Below are 16,534 nucleotides of genomic sequence, written 5' to 3' on the forward strand. Positions count from 1 at the left end.
TATATATATATATATATATATATATATATATATATATATACATATATAATAAATAAATAATTGCCTATACACTAATTTTATTCATATTTAAGAAAATGTTTAGACCACTGATCTTTAGATTTACCAAAATAGTTGTGTAACCATTAAGTTGGCCATGAAGAGGTTCTGTTAATGGTCAGTCAGAAGGTGAGGTGATAATAAAAACACTAAGAATATCTGCAACTAACCCTAACTGAAGAGAAGAATTCATAAAATAAACCAACATTGTGAATAAGTCTGCAATTTTTAACACCGGGGACATGAATTGAAAAATTATCGAACAGTTCCATATGAATTCTGGAGAGGGATATTCATAGCTTTCCTCAATGTAAGTGAAAGTTGAACTCAGTTTAGCTTGATTCCATAGTCACTAGACATTATACCAGTGACCTCCCCCTCCCCTGCCTCCTTTCTGGTAAATTAAAAACAATTACTGAATAAAAAAAATATCCTTACCAGGAAAATAGGGTTTAAGTATGGTGTGAAGTAATTTACAGAATTCCATTCGGTGGCCAAAGTCGACATCGCTAAGTTTCAGTTCTTCATATAAAACCATTATTTGCCCATCTGTCTGCCAAAGAGATAATCAGAATCAAAGAATCATGCATGAAATTTTCAAAAACAAAACAATTTGGTGCCGATCCAGAACCTGACCCAAAATTGTGTTAGTATCTTCCGACAGTTTACAGTAAGTAGCTGGAAAGGCAGATATGATTAGCCTATCAGCAATCAGTTGTGATCTGACCAGGTCCAATAAATTTGATTCATTGCAACAAGAAAATTTTGTTTTAAAAGCGAAAATGAACTACAATATGTGAAATTAAATCTCCCAGAAGAGTAATCTCTTTTTGTCAGGCAGAAAGGTTCATAGCCAGAACCAAGATTTACAAAAAATGCAAAAAGTCTCTATAAGATGACAGACAGAAACACTACTACGGATAAAATTGCAACAAGATGCATAAATACAAAATGTAGAACATGGACATCCGTCCTAATTATCAAACAACTTTTTTAGTACTTTTGTTGAAAAAAAAAAAAAAAAATTGTTTTGATCTGTTTGCATGAACGAAAAAATAGATATTCTAAAGATACTTTCCACGAAAAAAAAAAAACAAAAAAAAAAACATTTGATTTTTGTTCATAGTTGTGTCCATGTTTTCATCTTAAAAAAAATTTCTTTGAAACATTTGTTACAAAAAAAAAAAAAAAAAAAATACTTTTCTTGAAAAATAATAAAATATTTCCTTCTTATCTTGTGTTTTGTTTTACAGCATTCTGAATTTTTTGTCTGACTGTTTGCGTCAGCTTTTTCTGGATGCTTAGCGTAAACTGCTGGAAAATGCCAGCATGACCTTGTGTCAGGTTCTGGATCCGTACCAACAATTTATTCAATCTGTGAATCAAGAAGAAAACAGGAACATATCCATTGTAGTATGACTGTCAGCACCTCCACCCGATCACTTACCCACAACTCATGTGCTGTGGTTTTTCTTCATCTTCTTAGTCATGATTAAAGGTCTTAAAGAATTTGATAAGTTGTGACTCCCTAGTAAAAAAAATTATTGTTCCGCACAGCAAAGCCTTCAATTCTTTAATCAAGCAGGAGTCCAAAGCATAAAGTATCAATGCTGGTATGCTTCAACAATTCATCCTGGTTAAAACTCTCTTCCTAATCTTTTATGATCTCCTGCATATATCACATTCTAAGTTCATTCATTGACATGCAAACAATACTATCATCTATGACAACACTTCAAAGGTCAGCAATGATCAAGAACTCTTTGAGTCTCTCTCCTCCAACCTAGAGCATGTAGTGCAATAGGGTAAAAGGTGGCTGGTTAATTTTAATGCATCAAAAACTAAGCTTCTATCTTTTCATCACCAATGTTCTGATCCCCACATGGTCCCTTTAATTAATCAAATGCTACCCAATTTCCTCGCTATCGATCACTACCTTGTTGTTTCACTGACCATCTTGTAGTTCTTCATTATTGTAGTGAAATTCAAAAATTGAAATCTTGAATTTCAAGTGAAATCAATGGCATCTACTGAATTGTTATATTTTAGTAATGAAAATATCCAAAAATTACACCCCCCCCCCCCGATAAGGTAGAAAATTAATTATTGAATAAAATCGTTTTTGCAGAGATTAGCAATTTTAGCTTACATAATAACTGAAGAGTGTGCATATTAGCAAGGGAGGTAATTCATTTTTTAAAGCTGTCAAAAACTTTGGCAAGTTCAAATTATGAGTTATTTTTTTTTTTTTTTTTTTACATAGGCATCACCACATTATCAAGGCCCAGAGGCCACTCAAGGATAAGGGTTAAAGAGTGTACAGTAGAAATTGGTCAATATAGTAATCATTAGTAATGAAAATTTGGTAAATTTGATAACTTATATGGAACGGCTCATCAAGAACTTATTTACTTTAGACTTGAACACAACCATATTGTAGTCAGCCGGAAAGCAGGAAAACGGAAGACAATTCCACAGGCGTGCAGTTCTAAGAAAGAAGCTTTGTTCATGGAATCTACGTTTAGGTTTAGGCACAGATAAAGAGTGGGGAGAATTATTGATAGTGTTTACAGCTAGCACACATGACAAAACAAAAAAGGCAAAATAATTTTTTTGTTGAATCATGGAAATACACGTTTTATGTAACATTCCAGAAATCTTTAACTAATTGTGACATGACAATTAGATAACATTGTTTATTGTTGAAATTGTGAAAAACAGTAAGTAGTTATTCTTTTTTAATGAAAACTCATTTTTTCAACTGTTGGATTACGCTACAATTTCACTACAATGACAAAGAAGAATCCACTCATTAAGCCTTATTCTCGAGTGGCTTTCAAACCTTAATAAGTGGTGACTGCCTTGTAAGAAAAAAGAATGTTAACTATTTCAGTTAATCGTTTCAGCTGGTTTTCATTACTGGTTTTAATTGTTCTTTGTTGTCATAAATATCATCTTTTTATGTAAGCCATCACTTATATGTTTCTAAGTGTTTTTGTGTGTGTGTGTTTCTTTTGTAGTTAAATTTAATTCCTTTTTTGTTTATAGGTAGTGCAGCTTTTGAAAAAAAAATTTTTGTGGAAATACAGATTGGTATTTATGGCAGTAATTAAAAATAAAGATAATACAGAAATGTATGTATGATGTCAGTAGCTTTTTTTATTTAATCAAATTTTACGACTAAGTGAGTCGTAGTGTTTTTGTTGACCATTACTGAATATGATGAAATAGAGAAAAGGGGAGACAACTCAAATTTGAAGTATCTAGGGTGAAAAATAAGCATCCGGTTCAATGCAGTTTAGTAGTAAAATCCTTAAAAATCGTAAATTTTGATTTTCTTAGTTAAAAAAAAACAAACTACTTGATCAGTTTAGATGATTTATGGAATATGACATCTTAGTTCTGTAAAGAGTAGGTATACGATAAAAGTGTGTCTTCATTTTTGTTTATCACCATAAGTGCCAATCTGAACTTGCACCATTTTTTTTTTCTTAACAATTAATAAAAAAAACCTTTAAAAAAAATGTACTTCATAATTAACTCCCTATGTTTTGCTGTAAAAATTTCTTCTGGACTTTTCATGATGTGATTATAACAAATGATAATGTCCATCAGAATAATACTTCATAGGATGATAAAGCCTTACAAATTAAATTTAAATATGCTAATTAGTATGCTAATTAGTCGGTGAAGTGAGAAGGTAAAATATACAGCCATCTGAACATTTATGGTGTTACAATTATACGTTCAAAATTTCATCATAATATCTTAAAAAGATCTGAAGATACAGCTTTTTAAAGATGGGCTAGTCTGTAAATTGTGCAAATTTCCTACCATTTTCTGTTACAAGTTTATATGCATTTGAATAGGAATGACTTATGGCAAAATGTCCAATGAACCATGCATTTTTTGCTACTTTGAATGGTCATAACTCCAGTTCTAATGGACCAATTTAAAAAAAAAAAAAAACTAAAGATAATATTTCTTCGTTTTTTTATGCGCTTTTCAATAATGTTTGATTTGATGTTTACATTCCATGTAAAGAAAAAAACTGGTGTATTATTGCTACTTACTTCCATATTTCTAAGGTTTTTTTTTTTGGTATTTAAATTTCATTCCTTTTTTTGTTTATAGGTGGTGCAGCTTTTGAAACAATTTCTTTTTTTCTTTAACAATTTAACAATTAAAAAAAACAACACTTGAAAAAATGTTTTATAATTCACTCACTGTGTTTTGCTGTAAAAATTTCTTCTGAAGGTCGAGAAATATCTGGTCCAAATCTTCTGCCAAGAAATTTATATTCTTTATTCTGTTGTGGAATTTACCCGGGTATCCCCGCTGCTGTTGACCAGAGGTTTGGTTTGGGTGTTCCGAAACACCCTCGAGTCGATGAGGGTCTCGAAACTTTAATCTTTTTGCTTGTACACGTAAAAAATGACCACTTAAACAATGGTGTTTATGCCTAAGGACCTGCGAAGCCTTGACTAGATTATCAAATTTTACAAAAGCAAACGGCCACTGAAAAGAAAAGTAAAATAAAAGAAAACGAGTTTATGACTTGGTTTCATTTGTTCTTTCAACACAGCTTTTGAGTTAGGGTCAAGACGAAAAATAGTTTTCAGTTCCAAAGCGGCCATCCTACAAAGCTACATCTTTTTCTTTTAGAAAGAGAGAGCAACTAATAAAGATTAGTACACTTTACAATTACAGCTGGTGTTATCCTTCACTGACTGAGAACAGAAGAGATGAAGTGTAGTATCAGAACAGATACTACACTTTGATCTAATCTAAAATTTCTACTTTCCAGTAATGGAGGACTGACAGATTAACTGTAATAATAAAAAAAAAAAAAATGTGATAAATATTAAATGTTAACTTCAATGCCAGCCGGTTATAGTCAGCTAACGTACTTCCTAACTTCCAGCGTAGCATTACCAGAAGTAGTGATAAGGCAAATCAGTTCCTTCATTTTTTTCTCTTACGCCTATATATCCCCTGTGCATGTATTCTTTTTCATTACAGTTTTCCAATTGTTCTTTTTTTTTATTTAATAATCAATGAAATGTTTTTTCCGGCCTTATTTTAATTAAGAATTAGTGAAATTAATTTTATTTGTTTTATGACGAGATCTCTGGCGACACCAGATGATCTTGCTTTTCAAATAGAGGATGGGAGAGGATGAGGAATGGGGAGGGGGACATACTGACACTTGGTCAAGGAAAAACAGATGTTTATGAGAGAAGAAATAGGAATATTTCGATAGGAAATAAATAAATAAATAAATATGATAATGAGATTCTCGAGTTGGCAGAAAAAGCAATATAGGGTCGTCAGCCGAAAATGTTTGACAAGTCACTCATGGAGATAAATAGTTGTCGTTTATCACATCAGGGCCGGGGTGGGGTTTTTAAGAGAAAGACAAACGAGAATTTGTTCCGACATCATGGCTGTTAAAAATATGTTAACAACGAAGAGGTTGTTTTTAAAACCCTGTTGAGTGACATGGTCGACCTGGAGGTGACTAATAGCTCCTAATTACATGATAAGTAACACCTCAGTGCAATGAGGGTTAAAAATGGGGATAGATAAAGCCGAAAGGAGGAGTAGAAATCAGGGAAACAGATAGAGGGAGAGGAAAGGAAAGAAAGAAAGAATAACTCCAAAAAGGTGGACGGAGGAACGACTGATTTGATAAAAACAAGACACTTAGCTAATTGGCATCTTTTTTCGCTGATCCCTTCCCGTGGACTGACGGTAGATGAAGAATGGAGAACTTGGTAAAAGAAACAAAACTGCCAGCCCCCTAAGTTGCATGACTAGGCCAGTGTGTAACTATTATATTGTAAAGTCAAAGACAATAATCAATTTTGTGTTAAGAAAAACCAATTAAGTTTTGACTTTCTTTTCTTTGATTGGAACACCGTTGTGAATGCAATATATTTCTTCGATAGCCCAGGTGACGATTGGAAGCTGATTTGGAAGCAGAACTGGAGAGAGACCGACGACGACCCAAAGACAAATTCGACCACTAGACGAAACCACGGGTAACGCCACATGTATCGGCTACAGGTGCATTTCAATCACGAGCCTATGCACCTGAGCTGAGCTGCACTGGAGGGATTACAATTTTAAAGAATTATTGAAAACACTTTTTAAAATCTTTAAATTATTTTGGGAATATTATGTATTGGATACGTTTGCTTTATGATGTTTGAAATTTTGTTATTTTGATTTCAATAATTTTTTTATACTTTCATATACATATATTTATTATATAAATTCAAATAAAAAAAAAACTTATTTTTAAAATTCAAAAATACTTATCTAATTTCATAAACATATATTTTTTATAAAATTTCAAATAGAATAAAAACTCATTCTTTTAATTTTGTTATTAAAAGTGCAAATAAAAACTAATTGTGTTATTTTTATCTGTATAATTTTGTTAATTTTTTTGTATACTTTTCAATAATGTCCTTTTCTTGTTATTTTATTTAATAAATTGCTTCACAATAGAAATACTGAAAAACAATAAAAGTGAAGGCACTGATTTGCCTTGTCACCAGTTCCGGCAGCGTTACACCAGAAGTTAGGAAGTATGTTAGCTGACTATAATCTGCCAACCTTAAAAGAAATTTGTTACATTTATTTTCTTTTTAATAAAGTGCGATCAAAACTTACAATTCTTGGCATTAGGTTGAAATTTCATTCTTACCATTAGAAAAAAAAAAAATGGCTCTTAAAAATGTATAGTTTAATGGTGCTTCTAAATTGCAGATTTACCAAATGTTTTTATTCAGGTAAAGAAAAAGAAATAGTCCTGATAAAATAAAAAAAATCTTACTAAGATAATCCAAAAAATTCCTGAAAGTTATGTTGTAATCAAACTTAAGGGATTGGAAGACAAGTCACAAGTTATCAGACAAATTACTTTGCAATATCAGCTGTGTTGCAATATTTTTGCTTTTTCAGTTTGTCAGTTAGCCTTGAAGTTAATACTGACCGCAGCTTATTCAATGCAGCCCATGTTTTTGAGATGTGAATTTTGATATCTTTCTCCATGGAATAACTACCCATGTGAACTCTTTTGAAATTAAACATTAAATGGCTTTCAATTCACAAAGTTGGTGTTCTGAGTTAATATCTTGTGCCTAGGTTTTCATCACAAGAATATTTCTGAGTTAATATGGCTGTAATGGTAAAAAGTCTATTAATCTTTGTTATTCACTTCCCTCCTCCATTTTAGTACATTTTTAATATGCAACGTCATCTTGTTAAATTTCCAAAGTCAAATCCAAAAAGCTTTTAAACTGACAAATTTTGCTTCTAATCCATTTTCATTTTTTATAATGATATCATATTATTGGAAATATAATAACACTCAATAGGTATTTATTTGCTTCGTAATGAAAGTAAAATGTGATACAGGGTCGTTTTTAATATGGAGGAAAAGTAGGCAAAAATAAAAATTACCTTAGTATAGCAGGGTTTCCTCTACATTGACTAAGGAAAAATAAAGTGTAGCACGAGAACAGATACTACACTACCAATATACATATGGCATAATCGTGTTGGTACACTGGTTCTTAGGAGATCAAAACAAAACAACGTTGAGCTTAGTCAGTATCAGATGAGTGACCATTTAAGAATACTAGGTGCTGCATGTAGGAGGATGTGGACACCTCCCTGCAAAAACCTAATGTCGTCATCTCCCGTGATCAGAATATACATGACACTGGGGACTGCATGTGGATTTGATATTTCCATGAAACTTCATCCTTTGGAGGAAGCTGGTTCAACCCGTCTAGGATGAATTTTGTCTCAGCTTGGTTTAATAACACACTTAGCTACAATTTATTTGAAAAATTACTTAGTTCAGCCTAGACAAGTGCAAATATGAAACATTTCGTGCAAATATATTATAATAGTGAAATGCGGAAAACGAAAAAATTGATTTAAAAAAACAAAAAAAACAATGGTATCTACTGCCTTTTTTGTGTCAATTTCAACTAAAAGCAATGGTATCTACTTAATTGGCATGTCAGCAGTACTTCAATATTACCGCGTTATTTAAAAAACATGAGTTTTTGATCTTTATCATAAAAAACGCCATATTTATTTGGGAATACATGACATAATAGAGGAAGTAATTCAATTATGCTAAAAACAATACAAATAGCTCACATATATGATCGTTAATGCACAATTTATTAAAAAATTGGCAATAGTTACACGCTATTTACCTCCCCTTGAAACTGTGTATTTTTTAGCCAAACATAATAACATTAATAATTTTTTTCTACCTTATCATTCGTCATAATTTTTGGATGTATTCATTACTGCAACATAACAATTAAGTAGAGACCATTGGTTTGCCTTGAAATTCAATATTAAAAATTTCGAATTTCGCTATCATAGTGTAGTTGTGCCAAACATTTTTACATAATCAGTTAAAAATTAGAAAGAGAGGGAGGATAACTCATTTAAATTTAAGAATATAACAGAAGTTTGACTTATTCAGACTACAGTTCTACTCTTGAATGTAATTGGCAAGTTTTGACTGATGTAACTTCCAATCCTTTTCAGGTGCATCTCGTGAACTCTGGAATCTGTATGAAATTACAAACTAAACCCTTTATTTAATCTACAGAGGTAGTGTGTTCTTGTTCCGTCAGCCATGATCAGGTAGAAGTCTTAAGTAATTTGTAATTGTATTCTTAATATTAACTGCAATGATGATTGACCCTTCAATCTCAACATGACTACCAACCATTTAGAACTGATTATACTTTGCTCTTTTATTTGTTGCGCCACGAGTTCGAATAATCCAAATTATCAATCCTCATCTTAAAAACTGAACATAACAGAAATTGATGAGCTTAATTTAAAAATGTGCAATAAAATAAAAATGAAAAGCTAAAATAATTTCACTCTATCCGGGACAACGCCTGGTAAATACAACTAGTTGGGTGTTTGACCAGAACTTCCCCCATCATAAAGAATAAAAAGTTTGTATGATGAGCATACCTGTGATGGAAAGAAAATATCATACACCAAAAATCATGTAAATTGATCAAGTTTCATGGCTAAACGACAAGTGATGCCATCTTGAAAACAGTCTGAAAGAACGTGGGAGATAACTTGAAATAATTAAAACTTTTGCAAAATTTTAGAAAGTCATTCTTAACATAAGGTGAGGCATTGGAAAAACTCAAATTTGATAAAAAACTGTTATTTTATAAACATAAAACTACTTGATCACTTTACATGATTTTTGATGCATGATATTTTCATCACGAGTATGTACATCATACAGATTTTTTTTTTATCTTTGTTTTTTTTCATGGAGGGAGAATGGTTCTGGTCAAGCACCGCTAGTTGTGTATAAATTATACATGCTCCATATTTATTAGCTGATTAAAACCTTAATTTTTTTTATATTTAAGTTTAATATAAAATGATGCATGTATTTATCAAGGTTTGTTCCAATCTATATATTTTGGAAAATAAAATAAGATCAATTGTACTTGAAGCACCCCAAAAATTATCAACAACCAATCTTGACACTGATGTTTTTACTTCCAGTTAAATCATAAATATATACCTTTAAAACTTGGCCATCAGTTATTTCTGTTTTATTACAAAAGCAATTTTATTTACAAAAAGTTTTATTAAAAAAATAAAAGATTTATTCACAAAAAATGTTACTAATACTAGAAAAATACATACCGTATATTTCAGCATATAAGACGACCCTTAAAATTAAAAAAAAATCGTCTTTAAAAACCAATATTTCATAAGATACTGGGTGTTGCGATCTCTAGCCTAGGCTAAACAAACATGGTTTCATGATTTAGTAGTTGTCTTATACAACCGATATATGATAAATTTATTAAAATTTGCTCCAATTTTATACCTCATTTTAGCTGACGGTCGCCTTATATGCCAAAATATACGGTAGTTTTATTTAAAAACATGTTTTATTTACACATATTTTTAATAAAAAAGTTTTAGTTTTGTTTTGTAAGTACTAGATTTATAAAAAAAAAAAATTGGGGGGATAGTTTTATTTAAAAGTGTTTTATCAAACCAAATATATAAAGAAATCAAAAAAATATTTAAATAAAAAAATGTTATGCAGAGATGGTGCCATACAATTTTTAAAAAAGTATCTCACGAGTGCCTTTCGTGCCACTGAGATATTTTATAACCCAGGATCTTTTTTAAAGAAATCATTTATAGTGATTTCAATAGCTTTCTATTGTATGTGTTGGAGACTTCTTGTGAATTTGATTTTCCCATTAAACTTCCTCCTTTAGAGAAAGCCACTTCAGTACAGTAGTAATCTAGTCTGTGTATGAACTTACACAATAACGTCTTGTAAATCAGGGCTTGATGTTGCGAGTGAAATAATTACATTTGCAAGTGATTTTTCCAAGTGACGACTAGAAATAGTACAACGCTTATCTTTTGGCGATTGTATTTCTTTTAATGAAATCTTCAAAGCTTATTGTTGAGTTAAAAATGTCTTTTCAAGTTTTAATAATAAAACAAGCAAAGTCAAATTATTTAAACAAAAACCATTTATTTGCGAACTATTATCCTTATCTTTTAGATGTTGTTTCATAACGTTTCGGCCAACTATTCCTCTGGCCTTCATCAGGTGCTGAAGATAGCAGTTCCAATCCTACCCAAAGCTGGTTAGAAGCTTAGTTGGTCAAAACATAGTGAGATGACAACAACTATGGAAGGCAGTATTTACTAAGGATACAGTTAAGAGACTCAGTATTCCTATCCCGTCAAGGTTTACCACCTGATGAAGCCCAGAGAAATAGTTGGCCGAAATGTTGAGAAATAACAATTATAAGATGTGGAAATAGTCCGCAAATGAATAAACGTATAAACTGCTCATCTCAAAAAGGATTCCAATAATAAAAATAATAAAGGTTTAATAGAACAATATATTTTTTTTTTAATGACGGCTGTTTTTTTTTAAAAAAACATCTGAAGAAATTTTAATGTTTACCTTCAAGTCTAAACATAAAATTCAGTGCATATTTAGAATTGCACTTATTTAAAAAAAAAAAAAAAAAAAAAAAAAAAAAGAAATTGCATACAAATTTTTATGATGTATGTACTCATCACAGAACGAAGATATCATATTCCAAAATTCATGTGGGTTTGGCTAGTAACTTTTCTATTTAGCTAGTAAACGAAAATATTTAGTTGTCCAAAGGTCAACTAAAGATAAATTTGTCAGTAGAGCCCTGTAAATAAGACTTTTTTAAATAAATAAGTTGTGGATATTAAAACATTCTTGCAAATAAAACTACATTTTTTAAGGCTGTTAATAAGACTTTTTGCAAACGACCTTCCCTTTTTTAAATTGTAAAATTTTTTGTAAATACTACCTGCTTTAAGTGTTATGGAAAAATGTGTTCTTTTTAGTCATTTCTCTTTCTAGGGTGCCTCAAGTACAATTGATCCTAAAATTTTGATTTTCACCTGAAACATTATAATACAATTTTTAAATGACTTGGTTAAATCAAATAAGTTTTTTATTAGAATAACATTATTAACTTGAGTTGAGAAACATTAAAGTATATTCATTTACCCGTGAATTGGCATTGTCTATGTAAGCGAGATCTGAAACATTTCCAAATCGTGAAAAATATGCAATTAAATCTTCTTTTGAGATACTGCGTGAAAAACCGGTCACATGTACACTATGTGCAGCTTCTAGTACTTGCCGCTGGTACTCTTCGGATCGACTTAGATGTTTCTTTTCTGTTCGGTGTCGGTCAAGGGCTTCATCTAAAAGAAAAGAAAAATTTTATATATCGAAAAGCAAAACTATCAAAGAACATAAGAACGGTATCAAACGTATCAACTGATAAGCACGTTACTCAAAACGTATTGAACTTTCAAACATTTTTCAAAATCTTGTAAATGCAACTGAATTCTTTTAAAGATTATCTAGCAAATTCATGCAAAATTTGCTTTTTGCCCAAGTAAAATAAGTTTACACTGTATTATGCTATAATATATGGGGGTCATTCTGTGTCAAATCATCCAGGGCTTGACACCCATACCCATAGATTTGGCTATAGTTTGCACTGCAATTTTTATTCAATTTTGGGGCAAATGTGGAAAAATTCAAAAACCCTTAATATCTCTATAAGGCTTCATCAAATCTGATGACATTTTTGGATTCTGTGGGTCAAAAAACTTACCTGGATGAATTTTCAGGGCCATATGATCTTTCAATCAGAAAATATTCAAAAATTGTCGCCCAAACAAAAAATGCTCTAAATCAGAAACTGCTCGGAGTTATATGCTCAAATTTTCAGAATTTCTTAGCTTCTATATTGTCTATCTGCAATCTATCTATATAAAAGCCAAGTACGTCCAAGGATGGAATACTGCTGCCATATCTGGGCAGGAGCTGCTAAAAACAGCCTATCCTGTCTTGACAGAGTACGAAATAGACTTTGTGGCTTAGTGGGGGATGCCCTTCTCTCTACCCAACCTCTCTCTCACAGAAGAGACGTTGCGAGCCTATACTTGTTTTATCGCTATTTCCATGGCAGGTGCTCGTCTGAACTCCAATCTCTGGTCCCCCCTCCCCAATCTTTCACGAAAAACACCCGTCTAGCTGAATCCACTGTCAAAAATTTCCCCCACTCTTTATCTGTGCCTAAATCAAAACGTGGATTCCATGAACAAAGCTTCTTTCTTAGAACTGCACGCCTGTGGAACTCTGTTCCGTCTGCCTGCTTCCCACCTGACTACAACTTGGATGTCTTCAAGTCCAATGTAAACAAATTCCTAATGAACTGCCCCCTTAAGTAAACACTTCATCAAATCTCCACACTAACATTCTGTACTTGCAATAACCCTTAGCCCTGAGTGGCTTTCAGGCCTTGATAAGTGGTGACCACCATGTAAACAAAAAAAAAAAAAAATGCAAACTACAGTCAGATTTTTGGATATGAGTTTCAAAATCCCATATTTCTGGATGATTTGACACGGAATGACCCATGACACAAATATGAATAAAATAGGTAACAATGACACAAACGAATATGCAGAAAAAATAGCACATCAAAACATTAGATCTGTTAGAGGTAGGTAGAGCGAGGTTCCCATCATATAGGTTGAAATTGAGACTAAGCCCCACCTCCAAATTTAAAAATAAAGAAAGGGGCAAGGCTACACTTCCATCCATATAATTTTAAGCACTCACCTCATTTAAAAAATAAATACTTTTAAATAAATATTTACCTTTGTGCCCCGGATTTTCTTAGATGAGGATCGATAATTTGTACTGAATTATTTACACATGTTCTCGTCTTAATGTTTTTCTTTTATGTATTGTACTAGCAGGCCGCCCGGCATTGCCCGGTCGTAAAATATGCTTAAATATGATATTTTGATTAATGCAGATTTCAAATTTATTATTATACTAGCGGGGGTACCTGGCGTTGCCCGGATGTTTAGAGGTGTGTGTGTGTTAGGGTGGGTGGGTAAATCAAAACAAAAGAATAAGCGAAGTAATAATTCCTGTTTAAATATTATAAAAAAATAAACGAACGTGATGCAAACGAACGACGTTAAAACAAAAACTAAAAAAAGAAAACGCAAACGTGATGGGAAAAAAAAAAAAACGAACGATGTTAAAACTTCTTTAAAAAATCCGAAAAAAAAAAAAAGCGAACACAAAAAATAGGTTTGTGTGTTGCCGGGGGTAAATGGAAACTAAAAGTAATAACCCTGTTTAAATATTAAAAAAAACGAACGAACAAAAACAAAAAAAAAGTTTTATGACGAAGGTAGGCTTGAACCCAAAGCCTTCAGGTTATTAGTCTGATGACATAACACGACACGGCGAAGGCAGTAACTTCAGATGAGTCGAAAATAAGTGTTTATAAACCCAGGTGGTTTTCTAGGTCAAATCTCATGCCGTAGCAGCAGGAGGAGGAGCAGTAGAGAGAAAACGAATTCACAGCGCAAATTTTGTAAGATAAAATAAAAGACTTTTAAATAAAATAAAAGACTTTTACGACGTTGTTTCGTAAGTGTTACATATTATGATCTCGATAGCATATAAAAAGTTATAAGAAATAGTAATATCCTCTCCCTCCACCGAGAATCCCGGCGAAAAAAATCTTTGGCGGACATACACAAAACTGCACACACATTTTCGCTTTTATATATATATAGACTAGCGGGGGTACCTGGCGTTGCCCGGATATTTCGAGGTGTTTGTGCTCTTAAATCAAAAAGAAACAAGTTTTGGTAGGTAGGTAGGATCGAACCCGAAGCAAAGTTGGAAAATAAAATGTGAAAAAAAACATGACACGTCAACCGCTCGGCCAGCAAGAAAGAGTAACTGAAAGATGTTTGAATTTATTTAAGTAGGAAGAGAATTGGCAGGTGCCCGCACTCAATGACGTCAAATAGTTTTTTTTGTTTTTTTTTTTTACATAGGCATCACCACATTATCAAGGCCCAGAGGCCACTCAAGGATAAGGGTTAAAGAGTGTACAGTAGAAATTGGTCAATATAGTAATCATTAGTAATGAAAATTTGGTAAATTTGATAACTTATATGGAACGGCTCATCAAGAACTTATTTACTTTAGACTTGAACACAACCATATTGTAGTCAGCCGGAAAGCAGGAAAACGGAACACAATTCCACAGGCGTGCAGTTCTAAGAAAGAAGCTTTGTTCATGGAATCTACGTTTAGGTTTAGGCACAGATAAAGAGTGGGGGAAATTATTGATAGTGTTTACAGCTAGACGAGTGTTTCTTGTGAAAGTTTGGCGAGGGGGGACCATAGATTGAAGCTCAGTTGAACACTTTCCATGAAAATAACGATACATCAGAGACAAACTCGCAACATCTCTTCTGTGAGATAGAGGTTGCAAGGAGGAGAAAAGGACATGAGTTGTTGAAGTTAATATTTTCTGCGGGACAGGTTTTAATGAGGTCAAAATCCAGTTTATTTGTTTTTATCCAAGGGGAAAACCAGCTCCCCCGTTTATTAGAGGAGCGTCCAGATGAAAGCAATTGTTTGATATGACAGTGAAAAGCCCACATTGACCAAATGTTTATATCACTTTTCCAGCCACCTGACCATGGGCCAGGGAACTGCCGATTCGAATCCAGTTTTGCTTTTTTATACTGAAAAGCGAAAGAAACACGCGGCAATCTAAAAATCTGGAAAAAATAGTGCGTGAAAGTTTGGCAAATTAAATACACACATGACCCCCGTTTGTAACTCGTAGATATTATCATTTAGACAGCATATAAAAAGTTTTAAGTGAGCCGACCAAGAAGCCCGGTGAAAAAAGCCTTTTGCGGACATACACAAAAAGCGAACATTTTCACTTTTATATTTATAGATTATATTGGACCCAATATATAGTAATGATTTAAAAAGTTTTTAAAAAAATAATTCATGAGCCCCACCAAGAATCGAAACCAAAACGTTTAGCTTACGATTTACTTTTTCCTTCAATGTTAATGCCTGAGTTACGAAGACATGTTTGTTGCAAGGCTAAAAATTAAAACATGAACCAATAGCTGCTATGTTACACATGAATATTCGTAATGCTGTTGTTCGACCTTCACCTGGCAAATTTCATGTTTTTAATTTTCACACTTTTGTACCGATTTTCCCTGGTTAAAACCGATTTTCCCTGGTTAAAACCCAAATATAAAGTTTCGCATGGGTTTGAATACCCTATATATTAAGTTTCATGTCTGTAAACTAAAGACTGGCAGAGGAGTTTTTAAATAAATATATATATATATATATATATATATATATATATATATATATATATACATATGCATACATAAGTATATATAGAAATAGGTTTGTGTTTACTATAACATTTTATGCAAATATTACACAAGTATAAATCATGTAGAATATCTGCATGAATATAATTACACGTAATAGTTAACTAAAAATGATCATCCCATAAGAAAACTGAAGAAACTAATAGAGAATTAATTAAAATGAATGTTTAAAAGAATATGTAAATTAGTTAAATCTTTTGTAGGTGAATGCAATTCCACGACCCATATATATAACAAAGTCATATTTTCTTTTTAAATAAATAAAAAAAATGGTTTTTAATATGAATACAAAAAAAACAAATTTATAGGAGTAAAGATTCCAGATTTTGATAAACTCATTGTAAAATTTCATTTCTATTTTTTACTTTGTGATACTTTTTCCTATTTATTCACGTGTCATTTTTACCTAAATTCATTCTGATCGGTAGATGTTGGTTTTACTAGTAATTTAAAAATCAAATAGTTATTTCACCATTCACATTAGCAATTGAAAATTAAGTTTTAAACAAAAAGAAATTTTTTTTAAATTGTCTTTGAAATTAGAATTTGGGTTCAAATTTTTCCGATTAGGAGACCAATTCCAATATCTTAAAACATTCTGATC

General features: G+C 32.0%; 1 protein-coding gene across 1 annotated transcript in view; it reads right to left on the bottom strand.

Annotated features, from left to right (window-relative positions):
- Window positions 1-16,534, bottom strand: part of LOC145246661 (speckle targeted PIP5K1A-regulated poly(A) polymerase-like) — a 72,902-nt gene that overhangs the window by 36,300 nt on the left and 20,068 nt on the right. Inside the window, exons 2-4 of the mRNA XM_080108372.1 lie at window positions 11,672-11,871; window positions 4,285-4,575; window positions 496-610 (exon numbers count right to left, since the gene is read on the bottom strand). Of these exons, the coding sequence (XP_079964498.1) occupies window positions 496-610; window positions 4,285-4,575; window positions 11,672-11,871 (606 nt within the window). The remainder of the gene's footprint in view (window positions 1-495; window positions 611-4,284; window positions 4,576-11,671; window positions 11,872-16,534) is intronic.

The sequence above is a fragment of the Euprymna scolopes genome, chromosome 24 (assembly GCF_053919585.1).
Source record: "Euprymna scolopes isolate OS-2025 chromosome 24, ASM5391958v1, whole genome shotgun sequence".
NCBI lineage: Eukaryota > Metazoa > Mollusca > Cephalopoda > Sepiida > Sepiolidae > Euprymna > Euprymna scolopes.